Raw genomic sequence first — 14,322 nt, 5'->3', positions numbered from 1 at the left:
CACTGTACATACAATAAAATTTAAAGCATTAAAGCTCCAGCAAGAAAGATCAAACATTTATCAAAAAACACTGGATGACACTTTCAGGGTTTGGTACATTAAAAGGAGAATAGTTACATATTTATGGTAAGTGTGTGGTCTAATATATCAATGAGACGGTTTACACTAAAGGAAAATTTACAAAGCTGTGGCTGGAAAGTGATTGACTGTTTGTGTGTCATCAAACAATATAAACATTACAATGTATTGCTTGACAGTAATGAGACCTTTATAGATAACATAATTCCCCACAACAGTGTGTTTATGAGCCCTCTTAAAAAAGAAAAAGAGGAGTACATACTGTTGCTGCAACAGGAGTGAGGAGCAAGTAAAACCAGGAGCTTGTGGAATGAATGCACCCTCAACTCCTGGGCGTGACTTGACTGAAGGGTTGGATGCACGTGTATATGAACGTGTGTGTGTGTGTATGTGTGTGTCTGTGTGTCTGTGTGTGTGTGTGTGTGCATGACGCAGAGGAACAGGAAGAAAAGAGAAGGAGAGACTGGCAAGTACACACAGACATATGCATACACACATGAAAGTGAACAAACTCCTGTTTGTTGGTGTAGCACAATGTCCCGCCATGAACCCAGCATTCCAGTCAGGAAGCCATTGGGCTTGTAGTGCTTTTGTATAAAGACATCATTGTATTGTTTTTTTTGTTTGTTTGTATTATTACACATTTCATGCAAACAGAGACTGAAGAGGTTGTGCAGTGGGCAACCAAAGTGATGGACCAGAAAACAGGAATAGAAAAGAGAGTTCAGGTAGGTGAGAGAAGTACTTATGTTTCCCAAGTGACATTTGTGATACAATAATTGTTATTAGATACTGACCACCGGGAGGATTTCCAGCACAGTAGATTGTATATGATTTATTATCTTAATATTATATTAATATATCTTAATATTAGTTACTACAACATCACAAGTTTAAAAGCCTTGATTTGTAAAAAAAATATATAAAAAGGGATTATACATGAAGACATGTGCATTCATTTTCAGCTTTAACAAGCTGTTATATCCCAGAAGACACTGAGGTCAAACCTCACAAATGTACATTAGCATTAGAACATCAGGTTGCAGATACACAAAACACATAGATAAGCACATGCAAATAGAAAAGATATGAAACAGCTTGCAGATGGATACTTTACCATCCTAACCTCATGTGTTGACCCACAGTTTACTGTCCTCTGTAAATCCTGTTTTAGTCAAGGGATTTTTACTTGAAGTTTATTTCAAGTTTTCAAGTATTTATTGACAGCTGAGGCTCTTGTTCACATGCTTTGCAATTAAATATATAAACATTATAATCCTATTTAGTCATACAGTGAACTCTACGTATCAAGACATTTGTGAAAAGTTATCAAAATGTAAAGTTTTATTTCCTGATGCCATACTTTCCCCCCTTGTTTTCTGAAAACAACACAGTCTAACTTGCCATAGATTCAGATTATCTTTTATTTATGTATGTGCACCAAACTAAAGAATGAAATGACAACAAAAGAGGATCATTTGTTAACATAAATTCCATGTTAAATCTAATTTCTTCCTGCATTTTTTAAAAATGAAAATATATTAAAATTATATGGGTTTGGTGACTAACGACACTTTTTTACTCATTATAAAATAAGTCAGATAAGACAAAAATGTTTGGCAGATAAAGACATACATGTACAATGAAGACACAGCCCTTTTACCTATATGCCATTATAAATAATGCAAAAAGATATCAACAGCATAGGTAGCAGTTTATTGGGAACATAGTTTTTATTATGACCAGGCTTAGCTTGCACCATGCTGTGAATTTAAGGAAAAAATTTAAAGCATTAAAGCTCCAGCAAGAAAGATCAAACATTTATCAAAAAACACTGGATGACACTTTCAGGGTTTGGTACATTAAAAGGAGAATAGTTACATATTTATGGTAAGTGTGTGGTCTAATATATCAATGAGACGGTTTACACTAAAGGAAAATTTACAAAGCTGTGGCTGGAAAGTGATTGACTGTTTGTGTGTCATCAAACAATATAAACATTACAATGTATTGCTTGACAGTAATGAGACCTTTATAGATAACATAATTCCCCACAACAGTGTGTTTATGAGCCCTCTTAAAAAAGAAAAAGAGGAGTACATACTGTTGCTGCAACAGGAGTGAGGAGCAAGTAAAACCAGGAGCTTGTGGAATGAATGCACCCTCAACTCCTGGGCGTGACTTGACTGAAGGGTTGGATGCACGTGTATATGAACGTGTGTGTGTGTGTATGTGTGTGTCTGTGTGTCTGTGTGTGTGTGTGTGTGTGTGTGTGTGTGTGTGCATGACGCAGAGGAACAGGAAGAAAAGAGAAGGAGAGACTTTTTGACATTAACACCACTGTTCCCAGCTCTAAACACCCCTTAGCCTACTTGGCACTCTGATTTGCAAAACCAATAGCACCTCTCTCATAGGCAAACTCATTGTTTTCTACATTATTACTGTTTGTATTATTTCCCAGGCAGAGGAGAGAGTGAGGAGAATCTCTTCAGATCTGCGCTGTGAGGTTTTGGGCCCGAATGGAGCAGAGAATATTACAGAGCTGTGCAAAAGGAATAAGAAGATCAAGAAAACATACTCATCCAGGGGGTCTGTGGAAATGCCTATGGTGAGCCACTGTAGATCTTACAAAAAACCTTATCTTCATGTGCACAACAAAGATATGAAAATTTTAATTTCTGTCTCTCCCTCCGTATTGTGCGCACCAGAGGCCCGTGGATATGACACAATTCATGAATGCAGCCAGTCAAGGCAAACTGGATACAATAGACAAGTATCTGGCAAATGGTGGGAATCCTGATGTCCATGATGAGGTAAACACTCCCTGTGTGGCGGCAAAAGTAGTTCAATTTTAACATACTGCAATAAACTTTATTTCTACTTATAAAACTATATATTTAAATTTTCCAGTTAAAGAGGACAGCACTACATCGTGCCTCTATGGTAGGACACACTGCGGTGATCCAAATGCTTCTAGAAAACGGAGCTGAGATCAACTTTAAAGATCAAGTAAGACGTATGGGCTTGTTTGTAAAGATGATGGTGAGATTGGAGATTATCTTCACACTGAAGCTCCAGCCTCTATAGAGGCTTGGGCGTCAGCACTGCTAATAAGATGGCGGCCCTCCTACTGTGTTTCAGCTGGGCTTCAGAGCCATACACTGGGCCTGCAGAGGAGGAAACCTGGCAGTTGTTAAAGCTCTGAAGAGCCACGGGGCTGACCTGAACATTAGAGATAAGGTGAATGCATTTTGTCTGTGCCTGCACTTGTATCTGTACTCATACTTGTGTACCTGTAAGCATATTGTATGTCTCGTACTGATACTTATACAGTTGGTTCTTTGTGTGTGGATTTGCATGCAAATAACCCAAACACAGTGTATTTCAATGTCTGCCTTGCAGTTGTATAGCACTCCTCTGCATGTGGCCACAAGAACAGGCAACACCATCATTGTGGAGTATCTGCTGGAATGCGGTGCCAAGCTCAACTGCCAGGACAGGGTAGGCAGCGTGTTTCATACTTTTCATCATCTCTGTATTTCATTTCTGTCACTGATACAGTTTTCCCTACTCTAAGGAAGGGGACACAGCCCTGCACGATTCAGTGCAGCTCAACAGATACAAAATAGTGAAGCTGCTCATAGCTGCAGGAGCTGACACAAAAATAAAAAATCATGTGAGTTTTTTCACCTGTCCTTTAGGAGCTTAAATGATTTCAAAGGATATGTATTGACTGTATTGTAAGATAGGTTGTTAACACTGTGCGTGTGTTACAGGAGGGAGTGACAGCAGTCCAGCAGGTAAAACAATGGCAGTTTGACATCATGGAGACCCTGCAGAGTTTGGTGCTGCCTGAAAACACCTCGAGAGAGGAGTGACAGCTGTACATCTACTTATATATTCTTAATAACCTCCCTTTCTATCTGTCTTGGGTTCAAAATTCATTCTGTATTCCACTGTAGGTTTGAGCACATCATGTTTGAGTACATGCATCATCCTATAGGCATGAACAGATGTGAGGTGTGCCCACCATCAAAATCTGCCTTCCCAGGGCACGGCTGTTAAGTCTCTAAGATTAGTTTGAACTGTGACACTAGAAAATGTCAGTCTGATTGATTCAAGATGATCTTCTTATGTTTAAAAAGAAGAAGAAAAACATAAGAATGGGGGAAAAGAAAACGTTGAATTTCTCAAACCTTGCTTTATGATCTGAAGAGCACTCTCATGGATGTTTCATGTCTGATTTATAATGCCTTTGTAAGTTGAATAACATTAATAGATAGTGTTCTACAGAGGCTACATTTGAGTATACACCAAGCGACCCTTGTTTTATAGCACACAGTAGCACTGTGTTTCAAGACGTCAGCTGACGATAGCAGAGATGGCTGGTATGCCCCCGCTAAAGTCAGGGATTCAAGGGGAGCTCAGTGGACATATTTTCCTTCTATCATCAGTGGCTCAAATGTTCCTAAGGGAGGTTGGTCATTCAAAGCAGGGAAACCAAAAACTTGCTTCCCAGGCTCATGATATAGTTGTGTATGTGTAATTAATCATTATAAATACTGCCATTAATTTCAAGAGCACATTATATGCAACAAATATTGTCCTACTGCTATATTTTTCATAACATGAATGTAAAAAGCTGTTTTGAAAGGCGTGTCGCTCTGCTATACACCGATATGTTTGTTGGAGACAATTCATGAGATACATTATCAGCCACACACCATATTTCCTGTTCCAAGCAGGGCTGTGTTAACTGTCAGGGACTTAAGTGGAGACTGGAATATTGTTTTCAATACAAGGTTGTCTACACTATGTCAAATGCGTTGTCACCTTTTCTGTCAATCTGACCCTAAACAGAGATATCATCACTATAACATAGTTCATGTACCAGCAAGAAAAAAAAAATAACTCCCCTCTTAAATCTGTTGGACTCATACATGTTTTACAGCTTTAGTTCTGTCGTTTTCAATTCCATGTGAACTACAAGCAGCATGCTGCTGTGCTGTAATGTTGCTGAGGGCTGGAGTGGTGCAGAATGAGAAGGGGGATGGGAGTGAAACTGGAGGCTTCTGCTTCATGCTGTGTCGCAGCCAAAACCAGAGGAACATGTCTATCCATGAAACTGTAAAAACTCCTTCATGAAAACTCCTTCCTATGGCTGCAAATGTCACACAATTTGCCCACTGTGTTCAAAGATCAGGAATGGCTGCATTATCATCTCAAAACGAACTACTTTGTTGAATTACCGTGTCCAAGTCCAGTACTATGATATTTGCTGAAAAACATGTTTCTTTTTGAACACAAGGTTTTATTAAACACATCAACCGTTTACCACCTATGTGATACATACTCAGACCTATTCCAGGAGAATGAGAGGATACTATGCAGTAGTTTTCTCTAAGAGCACTCAAAGCAACATTATAGTTACTGAAAAAAAGGTAACCATGGCAATGATATTTCCAGGCAGGTGAAAGTCCGGAGAGGCACGCTTTTAAAGCACCATTTGTTTCCAGTTGGAAATGGATGTGTGATTCTGGTGTATACAGTTCCACTCAGGCAGGAGTGTGTAGGCAAAGGAGGCTTGAGCAGGCGTTGTCTCTGATATAGTGGAAAAGAAAAATACTATTACATGATTTGAAATGCAGCATATTACGCACTTTGCACACACAGCAAAGATTTTAGTACCATTGTGTGCTTGTGGATGGTGATACTGGACCATGCACTGGTCTGCATTTCTGTCTCTAATGTTATCTTCAATCTTTATGATTGCAGCATACTGACGTTCCAAAGGGGGTATTCAAAGCAAGCAACAGTATGGGTTCACAATATTGAGTATTGATTTTTTTTTTCTTCTTCATAGAATATGACAACAATGAAAACTGGTAACTGCAATAATCCAGACTAGAGACTTCAGGAATATTTACAACAGAATCTCATATCAATTCCCAGTTTAATCTTCACTCCTTTTGTTTTTCTTGCACACTAAAGCCTTATTGATTTGTCTTTATTGTTCAGCTGTAAGAAATAACATATGTAGCTCATGTTGACTGCTCCAGGCTTCCTTACCTACAGTATCATTTGATTGTCTTTGGTTGAAGTTCCATGAAGGCAACCCTAGACAAGCCACGTCTACAATGCTTTGTAAGGCCTATTAACTGTTCAAGTACACTGAATTTATCTGTAATCACAGACTAGTTGCGATTGTACAAAGGTTAATAAATTATTTAAAGTCTTTTAAAATTTTAAATGACTAAGTAACACCATTATGTACCTCTCATGACACGATTATGTCTTGATGCATTTGATAGATCAGAGCAAACACCATCAACAGTAAATATCTATACACTTCACAAAAAGACATACATTAGCATTACGTACTTTTAAGGATATATCTGATTGATCAATTCTTTCATTCAGCTGCCTCATTTATGTCCCTAAAACAATCTATTTAATCATTATTATTTATCAAGTTTGAGGATGTCCAGTCAACCAGGTTTTTCAGGTTGTACAGGGGAAAGCATGAGAGAAGTATCCAGTTAAATCTCCATGATTTCCACTGGGAGTGGGAGGTTTATTAGAGGAGAGCTGCTGGACTCGTGAGTGATGGGAGCTGAAACTCAGCACCAGCTTAGCAACGTGTCTCTCAGAGTGAAGGCAATCTTCAAACAGACCTCGAATTCATTAGGATGACAGACACTTTAGGGCAAATGATGCAGAGGAGAAGGGAAAGGGAGGGCACGTCATCTGTGTCATCCGATTTTCAGACGGACACCCTTGAACTATAGTACTTTTGTACCAAAACATTTTTAAGGCAAACGTGAATACTGATCTTTAAAAAGACAAACACCAGTGGAAAAAATGCATTCCTTGAATGATACAGTTTGCAGCAGCACTGTTGCACTCTCTGTCGTGATGGATTGCAGCATTTTTTGAGGTGAGTATATCTAATTAGTGGCTAATTGTCTTCCCCATACAGACTTACAACACTACACCTCCTCAGCTAATACAGGAAAAAACCTCTTTAAAGTACCAGATGTGCAACGAAATGCTAAAAAGAGGCCTCCCATATTCTGTTGTTTGGTGAATGAAAGCTAACTGTTCTAAAGCAAAACACTAAGACACTGTTTATGAGTACAATATTCAGAACAAGAGAAAAACAGCAGAATTTGCTGCTTACATGACTTGTGAAGTTAAAGGTGTGCTTCATGGTTTTGTGCATTTCAAATCAGTCTTACAGAAATCCATTGTTTGGTCAAATTGCATGTGCATTCCAAGTCACTGTGAAGGCTAAGCAAAAAAGATGCAGAAAAAAATAGCGAAAGACAGCGAGAGAAGAGCTGGAGGGGAGTATACAAGTACACATCCCTGAGGCCCTCCTGGAAGGTGCTGGAACCCTGACTGTTTCTCCTCCAGGGTCACGACAGTCAAAGTGCCAGACTGCGAGCGTTGGTGGCTGAAGCCTGTGCCCGCTGCACCACTCCTGAACACTTCTCTCTCTTCTGCAGCTTGTGGTTTTGAAACAAGCCTTCATTTCGTGGGACACCATGAGCTCCGTCTGGGAAAGTCAATAGCCCTGGAAGACCAGACACAGGGCATTATGACCAACGAAAGAGAGACAATATTGACCTCATGATGGCCGAGCTAATCCATTAGTGTGACAGACTTACCATATCCCTCAACACGTCCGTCTTTGAATTCTCCTTCAAACTTCATGCCATCGTAACGACTGAAGATTCCTGTGCCTTGAAACTTTCCCTGTGCAAATTCTCCTTCGTACCTGACATTGGCAATAAAAGAGCAGGGTTAATAAAGGCATGGTGTCATTTATAACCTAATTAAGGACAAACTTTATCTTCTTTCTTTCTTTCGTCTCACTCTTGCTTAACACACCTGGATCCATCTGTAAATAGCAGAACGCCAGAGCCATGGAAGAGTCCATTGTCAAACTGGCCTGTGTAGCAGGTTCCATCCTGAAACTTGAGCTGGCCAACACCATGCCTCCGACCTGGAAAATCACACACCATCAGAGTGAGTAATGGCTCAAACTTCAAACAGATGATGGACACACAAGAGATTGATACCATTTGCAGATGCACACCATATCTACACGAGTGTCATCATGCCTCATCTAACCACTTAGCCTCTTACGGATTATTCTTTCGTAATAGTGCGTAACATACTGTAAGAGACGACCAATCGAGCGTGGCATTTGAACTTGCAATGCGGCTCAGGGTTTTATATTCACTTGGTATCGTAGAGCCACTACATATGTCACACGAGTCAGTACGTGCCTGGATTTAAGTATCCTTCCCCCCCTCTCTGTCAGCTAAAGGTTTACCACTGAATTAGGAGTCCCATCTGCCTCCTGTGCGGTGGGAATTACAGCACTCTAATCCAGCAGATTTTTTAGCAGGGATTTCTACTTTAGGATCCAGACTGTGAAAACAGTCAAGGAATGTTCTTGCATTCCTCTTCTAGCAGCCTATGATCCATTACTAAAGCTTATAATCATGTCAGAGGGCACACCTACAAGTTTCTGCTACATCTAGCTTGCACCTTCAATTGCTCAGTGGGAAAGTGGGTGAAGGGTGCACAAGTTAAAATGATGTGGACAGTGTTTCATTGGCCTTCCAGCAGCTAAAAATCATCACTAAACCACTTGTGAAAAAAGACAACATTCAAAAAAAAAATGACCGGATGATGTTTTTTTCTGGTGTTTCCATTGATTTGGTTTCACTGCAGCAGCTGACATAGTCCTCTCTAAGATTCCCCAAACAGGTCCAAAGTCTAATCCAGAAGATTTGACAAAGCCAGAGCTTTTAAATCTGGCTCTGTTCGTCATGGGTTGCCAATGCCAGCTAATTGGGATTTGACTAAATAGCTTGAGCTTGCATGTCAGTATAGCATCACTGAGGGTTTGAGCAAGAGTTAAAGCAGCACAAGCATCCTCATAATCTTTACTACAATGGAAATTTTTGATGTTTCCTCTTTACAAACAGATTTCCCTTTTTAGTATGTCCATACCGGTTCATGAACAGAAGATTCTTGCTCCCTCTGGTATTTAAATTTGTTTCTGCAAGCTTCCGCATAATATAATAACATTATCTAATACGACGACATCAATAACAGTACTTTGTTTGTGTCTGTGTAGCCTAGAGTTTCCAAATGAAGACAACTGTAAACACCTTCTTATCCAGGACTGATGATTTAATGAGCATCAAGCCCATAGTGAGACTGAGGGTCATTACTGTAGATAATGTCACAAGTCTTACTCACAGAGGCTGACTGATAGCATGTTATTCACACATCATTCTCCTCAGGCCATTAAATATGGTCACAATTTGGCTTCAAGTGTGCATGAGGCCATCTATTAATACAAGAAATATGAGTCAAGCTTGATTTATGTAAATTTATGTGTAATCCTATTCCTTTAGGAAAGTAAAAACATGCATAAGGGAAGCTAGAAAAATCACCTGCAACTATTAATAAGAACTAATAATATAAATTTTGGGGGATATAGGGAGACTTATGTCTAAATATTTCCCAATCTATCAGCGTCTCATCATTCCCTTTCACGCAGCTGATAACTAACACAAATGATGCCTTGGAGACACATTATGAGGACTAGGTGTGCAGTTCAAAAGGTTCCAGTGAGTCAGTGAGGCTTCAGACAAAGTTAATTTATGACTGAGAATAAGGAATATCTTGCCTTCTTTCCACTCGCCATGGTACTCTTCTCCACTGGCGTAGGTGAAAGATCCTCTGGTCAGAGTCATGTCACCCCTGTTTTCAACAAACACACTTGTTATAAAAGGCAAAAGAACCAAACAACATATTTATATTGGTGACAGGCAGATTATATCTAAAAGTAAAACACACCACAGTTTTCGGGAGGAGAGAGGCTGAGACAGAGTAAGGGTGTGTGTCTGCAAGCATCTGCCCTTATGAGGTGACTTTGAGGAAACCACTAAGTCTCTTCCAGCTCTAAGATGATATTCTTTAACTGACCAGTACCTCTGACCTCACTAGAGGGAAGCAAGTGAAGAGAGAATTTTCCCCTAATGGGATTGTCATGAGGGTGCTGACAACATCCACGCCAGTGTCCATGAAACAGAGAACTGTCTCTTTAGGACATAATGTTACAGTTGTTGATCATTTACTTATATAATGCTCCAGTCCAGCTGCGTATTCATGGCACAATGCTGATAAAAGCAGATCTCAGGCTGCATGTGGTTTAAGAACACACAAACATCATTTGGCACCACCTTTGATCGGTGAAATGAATAAAGAAAGAGAACAAACATGCAGGCTCAGTATCATAGCCTACAGGCTCATGTGACAAGTATTTAATTTGTTTAGTTACAGTACAAAACAGGATAATTTTGCAGGATATGCAGCATTCACTATTGCTACATAGCTGAAGAAGGTTTTCCTGCCATCTGCTTTTAAATAGGGAGGAAATTAATGTCAGAAATGTTGTGGGAAAAGCCTTAGTGTAGTTGCAATGTCACTGTAGTTGACTTTTTTTTTTAGTGTGGGTCGAGTTACTCCAGATCCTCTGTCAACCCAATTGTATGGTGGTGGCTGATGTTAAACGCCTTCTGTAAAGGGACAGACTGGAAAACGTGACAGAAGCATGACAACAGACGTAAACAAAGGCTTGTCGCATGGGTCCCATTTGAAAATGATGTTGAATGGCTGTCTTGCTTTCAAACAGAATGGCAGTCAGGTGTAATTTTACCCAAGCGCTCGCCACTGAATACATAATTCATCAGTTCACGCAAAGACTGAAACAGTGTCTGACGTTATTGTAAATATCCAACTTGTGAATGGCTGTCAATATGTGTCGATCAGTGCCGCTTTTAGATACATGTTGCTGAATAAGAGCTACGGTCCATGTAAACCGACTGTAACCTCTAGCAGCACAACTATGAACGAAAAGCGACAACACCTAATAATGCTATAATTTAGGCCTACCTGTACACTACGTTTGTCGTCTCTGAAGCATGGAATCACCGTACAAGAGCGGAGGGGCGTAAAAATATATGAAAACACCAGCTGAGAAACGTATGCCGCATTCAGGTGGTCTTCGTAAGCTCCTTCATCCGAGTTCAAAGGTCTTAAAGGATATTCACACAGGCTCCAGGTGCGCTTGCTCACACTAGTGATAAGAAAATCTGCTGCAAAGAGCGTTTTAGTGACCTTTGTTTTATTATTAAGAGCTGCTGTGTTGCAACAGCTACATAAACTGGGACATATAGCCTATTCCTATTACGAAATTAAAAATCACATAGTTTAACTCGGTTCATATGCCCTGTGATAAAAACTCAAGTCGTCGGAGCTCATATGTAAACCTATTTCCTTTCTACAAGCCGTGTTTTTTGTTTTGTTGTGTTGGTGTTCACGTTCATGCGCTGTAGATGCGCTTCATCTCAGGATTCCAACAATTCCGACGGCACTTCGGCACTTGAAGGCAGCACTATCATTGCAGCCTGACCGCCGCGCTGTTTCATTGCATGACTGTTGTTGGCCCTCATTGAAAACTTTCTCTGATTGGCCTGGTGTGCTACAGCTTGGAGAGAGTGGCAGACATATTTATAAAAGCCATTTTTTCTGAAGCTTCCTGAAGCGCTCAACACTACAACCGACAAGACCAGCCCACAGTTTAATTGGCTTTTTCCCTTGGCGACATTATATGTAATGTGTGAGCCATAATACTGCATATTTTAGTGAAGTATAAAATAGCCTATGTTATTATTCTTTGTATGTTCTTATTCTTACTATACCACAGTCAACACCATATACTTTATATGCAGTCAGTGGTAAGTATAGGACTCAGGTAAAATGTTTTCACTAGGCAAGTGCACAATATAAACATATTTTTTTTGCCATTCCTTTGCCATAAGATTGTCTTTTAGTGTAACTCCTACAAAATATCTTAAATAGTACGTGATATTTCCAGGATAGCATTTATTACTATTTATTACTCGTGCATGTGGCTACTGTTTAGATACTAATATCTGAAAAGCTAGATTGCTACTGTGCCTAAAAATCTAATTGGGCTACTGCTACATGTAAAACCAGACACACGTTAAGTAAATCGCAGAGTTATAACCAAACTATTCCAGTAAATATGAAATCAAAAATGATTGCTGGAATATTTAGTAACTATGCCCCCAGAGATTTCTGAGAGATTTCTTCCTGTACGTGGGGCGCGCGCGTTCACAACAGGCAGAGTGCTTCCTCTTTCCGTGCGGGTGCCCGCCAGACAGAGAAGAACGATAGAAAATGGCGAGTCAGTGTAAAAGGCAGCAATGCACAATCGACAGGCGCGACTTTCGGCAGGAACTTGACTCGTGGCGACACAGACTCATTCACTGTGTAGGTAAGGAGAATGCAAGCTACACAGGGTACGGTTTTACAGTTTGAATTTCGTCTCTGTGTGACCGATATCGGTGTAAATAACCATCTATTACCGCACTCACTCGGGCATCTCCGAGCGACTTTTTGTCCTCAACTGTTTCCTTCTCCCGGCTGCTAGTCTGAGCCGATAGTTCAGTGTTGCAGTTTGAGACAATTTTGCAATACTTCTCAGGTGTTCTTCCTGTTTTTATTGTTCCAAAAGACGAATTGTAGACTTTAGTTATCTACTGGCGGAACGTTAGTTTGTTTAAAGGGCACCGTGCTTGTTTTAAAGGGAGTGTCGCACAGGAATTATATGCGTTGCGTCGGCCAAACTGCAGACCCTGCTTTGCGCGTTCACGTATGATGATACTGTATTTTGGATGGGGGAGGGCGATGTGTGCCTGTTGTGGATGTTAACATTTAGCTTTAGTTGCCTCTCTCAATTCATCTCTCCTGGGCGCGCATTACTGCAATGAGGAAGTGACTGGGACCCCGCTGCTGTGGGAGTTTCCATTTTCGACGGAAACTAATAAACTCCTTTAAGGTTTGTTAGTGTCTGAGGCCCCTTAAAACACATAATTAAAAAAGCGCAATGTCGGTTTTTATTTGTTGCTTCTAGGGTTTGAAGCTCTTAGTATTGTGTATATTTGTGTGGGGTCGGTTGGAGGATTGAGGTGGAAGCTAAACTATAATTTTGTGTTATTGTTGCTAAAAAAAATAATATTAGGAGCAAGCACATAACCTGCAGCAGGGGTCAGGACTGGTAGAGCTTTAAATGCTCAGGTTAGGAGGATTGAAGTACCCCACATAAAACTGGCTACACAAGTTGATTTAACTGCATCTCACATGTGTCCTCATTGGTCTGTGGTGCAGTATATGTGCTATCTAGGGCATATATCCTGCTGCTGAGCATATTATTTATTGTAAACAAGTGTAGCATTCCTCTTCATGCATGCATATCCTGCTGTTTGGTTCTTCTTCAGTACACAGGATGCGAGTACATTATAAACAAGATAAAGTAGAGATAAAAGCCACAGTTATTGTTGCCAAATTATGTGTGATTACAGACATCAGTAGCAACAACAGTACTGGAGATCAACTGCAGCAAATTTTCCTTTAAAAGCTTTGTCGTACTCTCCCCTTATTTCCCTCTTGTATGTGCAACAGTTTAAGACGAAGCTCTTATGCAGCTTGTGAAGCTGAAAATGAATGTTACTTTCTCTTTACCATCCTTTATTTACTACTCATTTACATGATCTCTGTTTGTGTATTATGCCCGTGTTTGATATTGCAGGACATGCCTCGTGTGATGTGAAATAATTTGTAAAACAAATTGACATTGCTGCTGTAAGATTGTTGACTATGGCTGTTTTCCTGAAACTGTTGATGGATATAACATATTCCTCCATCAGTGATAGAGTTTGTAATTCTCTGAGTATTCATTCTCTTCCACTATACATATGGATAGTTGGTCCAAATTTAAGACAGCGGTTATAATCACGCCAAACCTAGGACTGTTCAGTTTCGACAGAAATGCTTGAAGAAGAGGTAGAAGCCATTTTTAAATCCATGCCTTGCCACCCTCCTTCTTGTGACTCGGTAACATAGCAACAGCCGCTGTGGATGCTAAGCACCATCACACACAGATTGATGAAGCAAATGAGGAGGAGAGAGTTGCCAGGTTATCCCAATGTTTACTATCAAATTAGCTCTTTATGTTCTATATTTAAACTGGATAATGTATTTGAGTTATTCTCACTTTTATCCATCTCATAGGGAAATATGGAACACATTGTTTTCTGTACTGGCGCATTAAGTAATGCAACATGCTGCAGA

The 14,322-nt window shown here is 40.0% G+C and overlaps 3 protein-coding genes across 6 annotated transcripts in view; 2 read left to right on the top strand and 1 right to left on the bottom strand.

The window, feature by feature from the left end:
• The first annotated feature begins 725 nt into the window (after window positions 1-725).
• On the top strand, window positions 726-4,737 carry ankrd2 (ankyrin repeat domain 2 (stretch responsive muscle)). Its single transcript, XM_044373442.1, has 8 exons — window positions 726-806; window positions 2,540-2,686; window positions 2,787-2,891; window positions 2,989-3,087; window positions 3,220-3,318; window positions 3,481-3,579; window positions 3,656-3,754; window positions 3,855-4,737. Exons 1-8 carry the CDS (start codon window positions 726-728, stop codon window positions 3,954-3,956), a joined length of 831 nt encoding a protein of 276 aa, XP_044229377.1. The 3' UTR covers window positions 3,957-4,737.
• Window positions 4,738-5,383: 646 nt separating this feature from the next.
• On the bottom strand, window positions 5,384-12,739 carry morn4 (MORN repeat containing 4). Of its 2 annotated transcripts, none has more exons than XM_044373076.1 (5): window positions 12,567-12,739; window positions 9,791-9,864; window positions 7,972-8,086; window positions 7,749-7,858; window positions 5,384-7,654 (listed from the first exon to the last, which is right to left on the bottom strand). In XM_044373076.1, exons 1-5 carry the CDS (start codon window positions 12,572-12,574, stop codon window positions 7,506-7,508), a joined length of 456 nt encoding a protein of 151 aa, XP_044229011.1. In that variant the 5' UTR covers window positions 12,575-12,739; the 3' UTR covers window positions 5,384-7,505. The 2 variants fall into 2 exon arrangements, with proteins under 2 accessions (XP_044229011.1, XP_044229012.1); XM_044373077.1 differs by lacking the exon at window positions 12,567-12,739 and adding an exon at window positions 11,059-11,255.
• LOC122997100 (ligand-dependent corepressor-like) overlaps window positions 12,317-14,322 on the top strand; it is a 29,287-nt gene continuing 27,281 nt past the window's right edge. The window contains exon 1 of one of the 3 annotated variants that reach the window (XM_044373074.1): window positions 12,317-12,466. In XM_044373074.1, the coding sequence (XP_044229009.1) occupies window positions 12,370-12,466 (97 nt within the window). In that variant the 5' untranslated portion in view covers window positions 12,317-12,369. The remainder of the gene's footprint in view (window positions 12,467-14,322) is intronic. The other 2 variants (XM_044373071.1, XM_044373072.1) reach the window with 2 other exon arrangements.

Source organism: Thunnus albacares, chromosome 14, assembly GCF_914725855.1.
Source record: "Thunnus albacares chromosome 14, fThuAlb1.1, whole genome shotgun sequence".
Lineage (NCBI taxonomy): Eukaryota > Metazoa > Chordata > Actinopteri > Scombriformes > Scombridae > Thunnus > Thunnus albacares.
Note: the sequence above shows the minus strand (reverse complement) of the source record. Positions and strands in the feature narration are given on the sequence as shown.

Excerpts from the sequence above, each read along its gene's own strand:
- ankrd2 (XM_044373442.1), top strand. The coding sequence starts at position 726 with ATGCAAACAGAGACTGAAGAGGTTGTGCAGTGGGCAACCAAAGTGATG. Across the intron at positions 2,892-2,988 it reads ATCCTGATGTCCATGATGAG|TTAAAGAGGACAGCACTACA; the intron begins GTAAACACTCCC and ends TAAATTTTCCAG. Across the intron at positions 3,755-3,854 it reads ACACAAAAATAAAAAATCAT|GAGGGAGTGACAGCAGTCCA; the intron begins GTGAGTTTTTTC and ends CGTGTGTTACAG.
- morn4 (XM_044373076.1), bottom strand. Across the intron at positions 8,087-9,790 it reads CCATGGCGAGTGGAAAGAAG|GTCGGAGGCATGGTGTTGGC; the intron begins GCAAGATATTCC and ends GTGATTTTCCAG. Across the intron at positions 7,859-7,971 it reads CTATTTACAGATGGATCCAG|GTACGAAGGAGAATTTGCAC; the intron begins GTGTGTTAAGCA and ends TGCCAATGTCAG.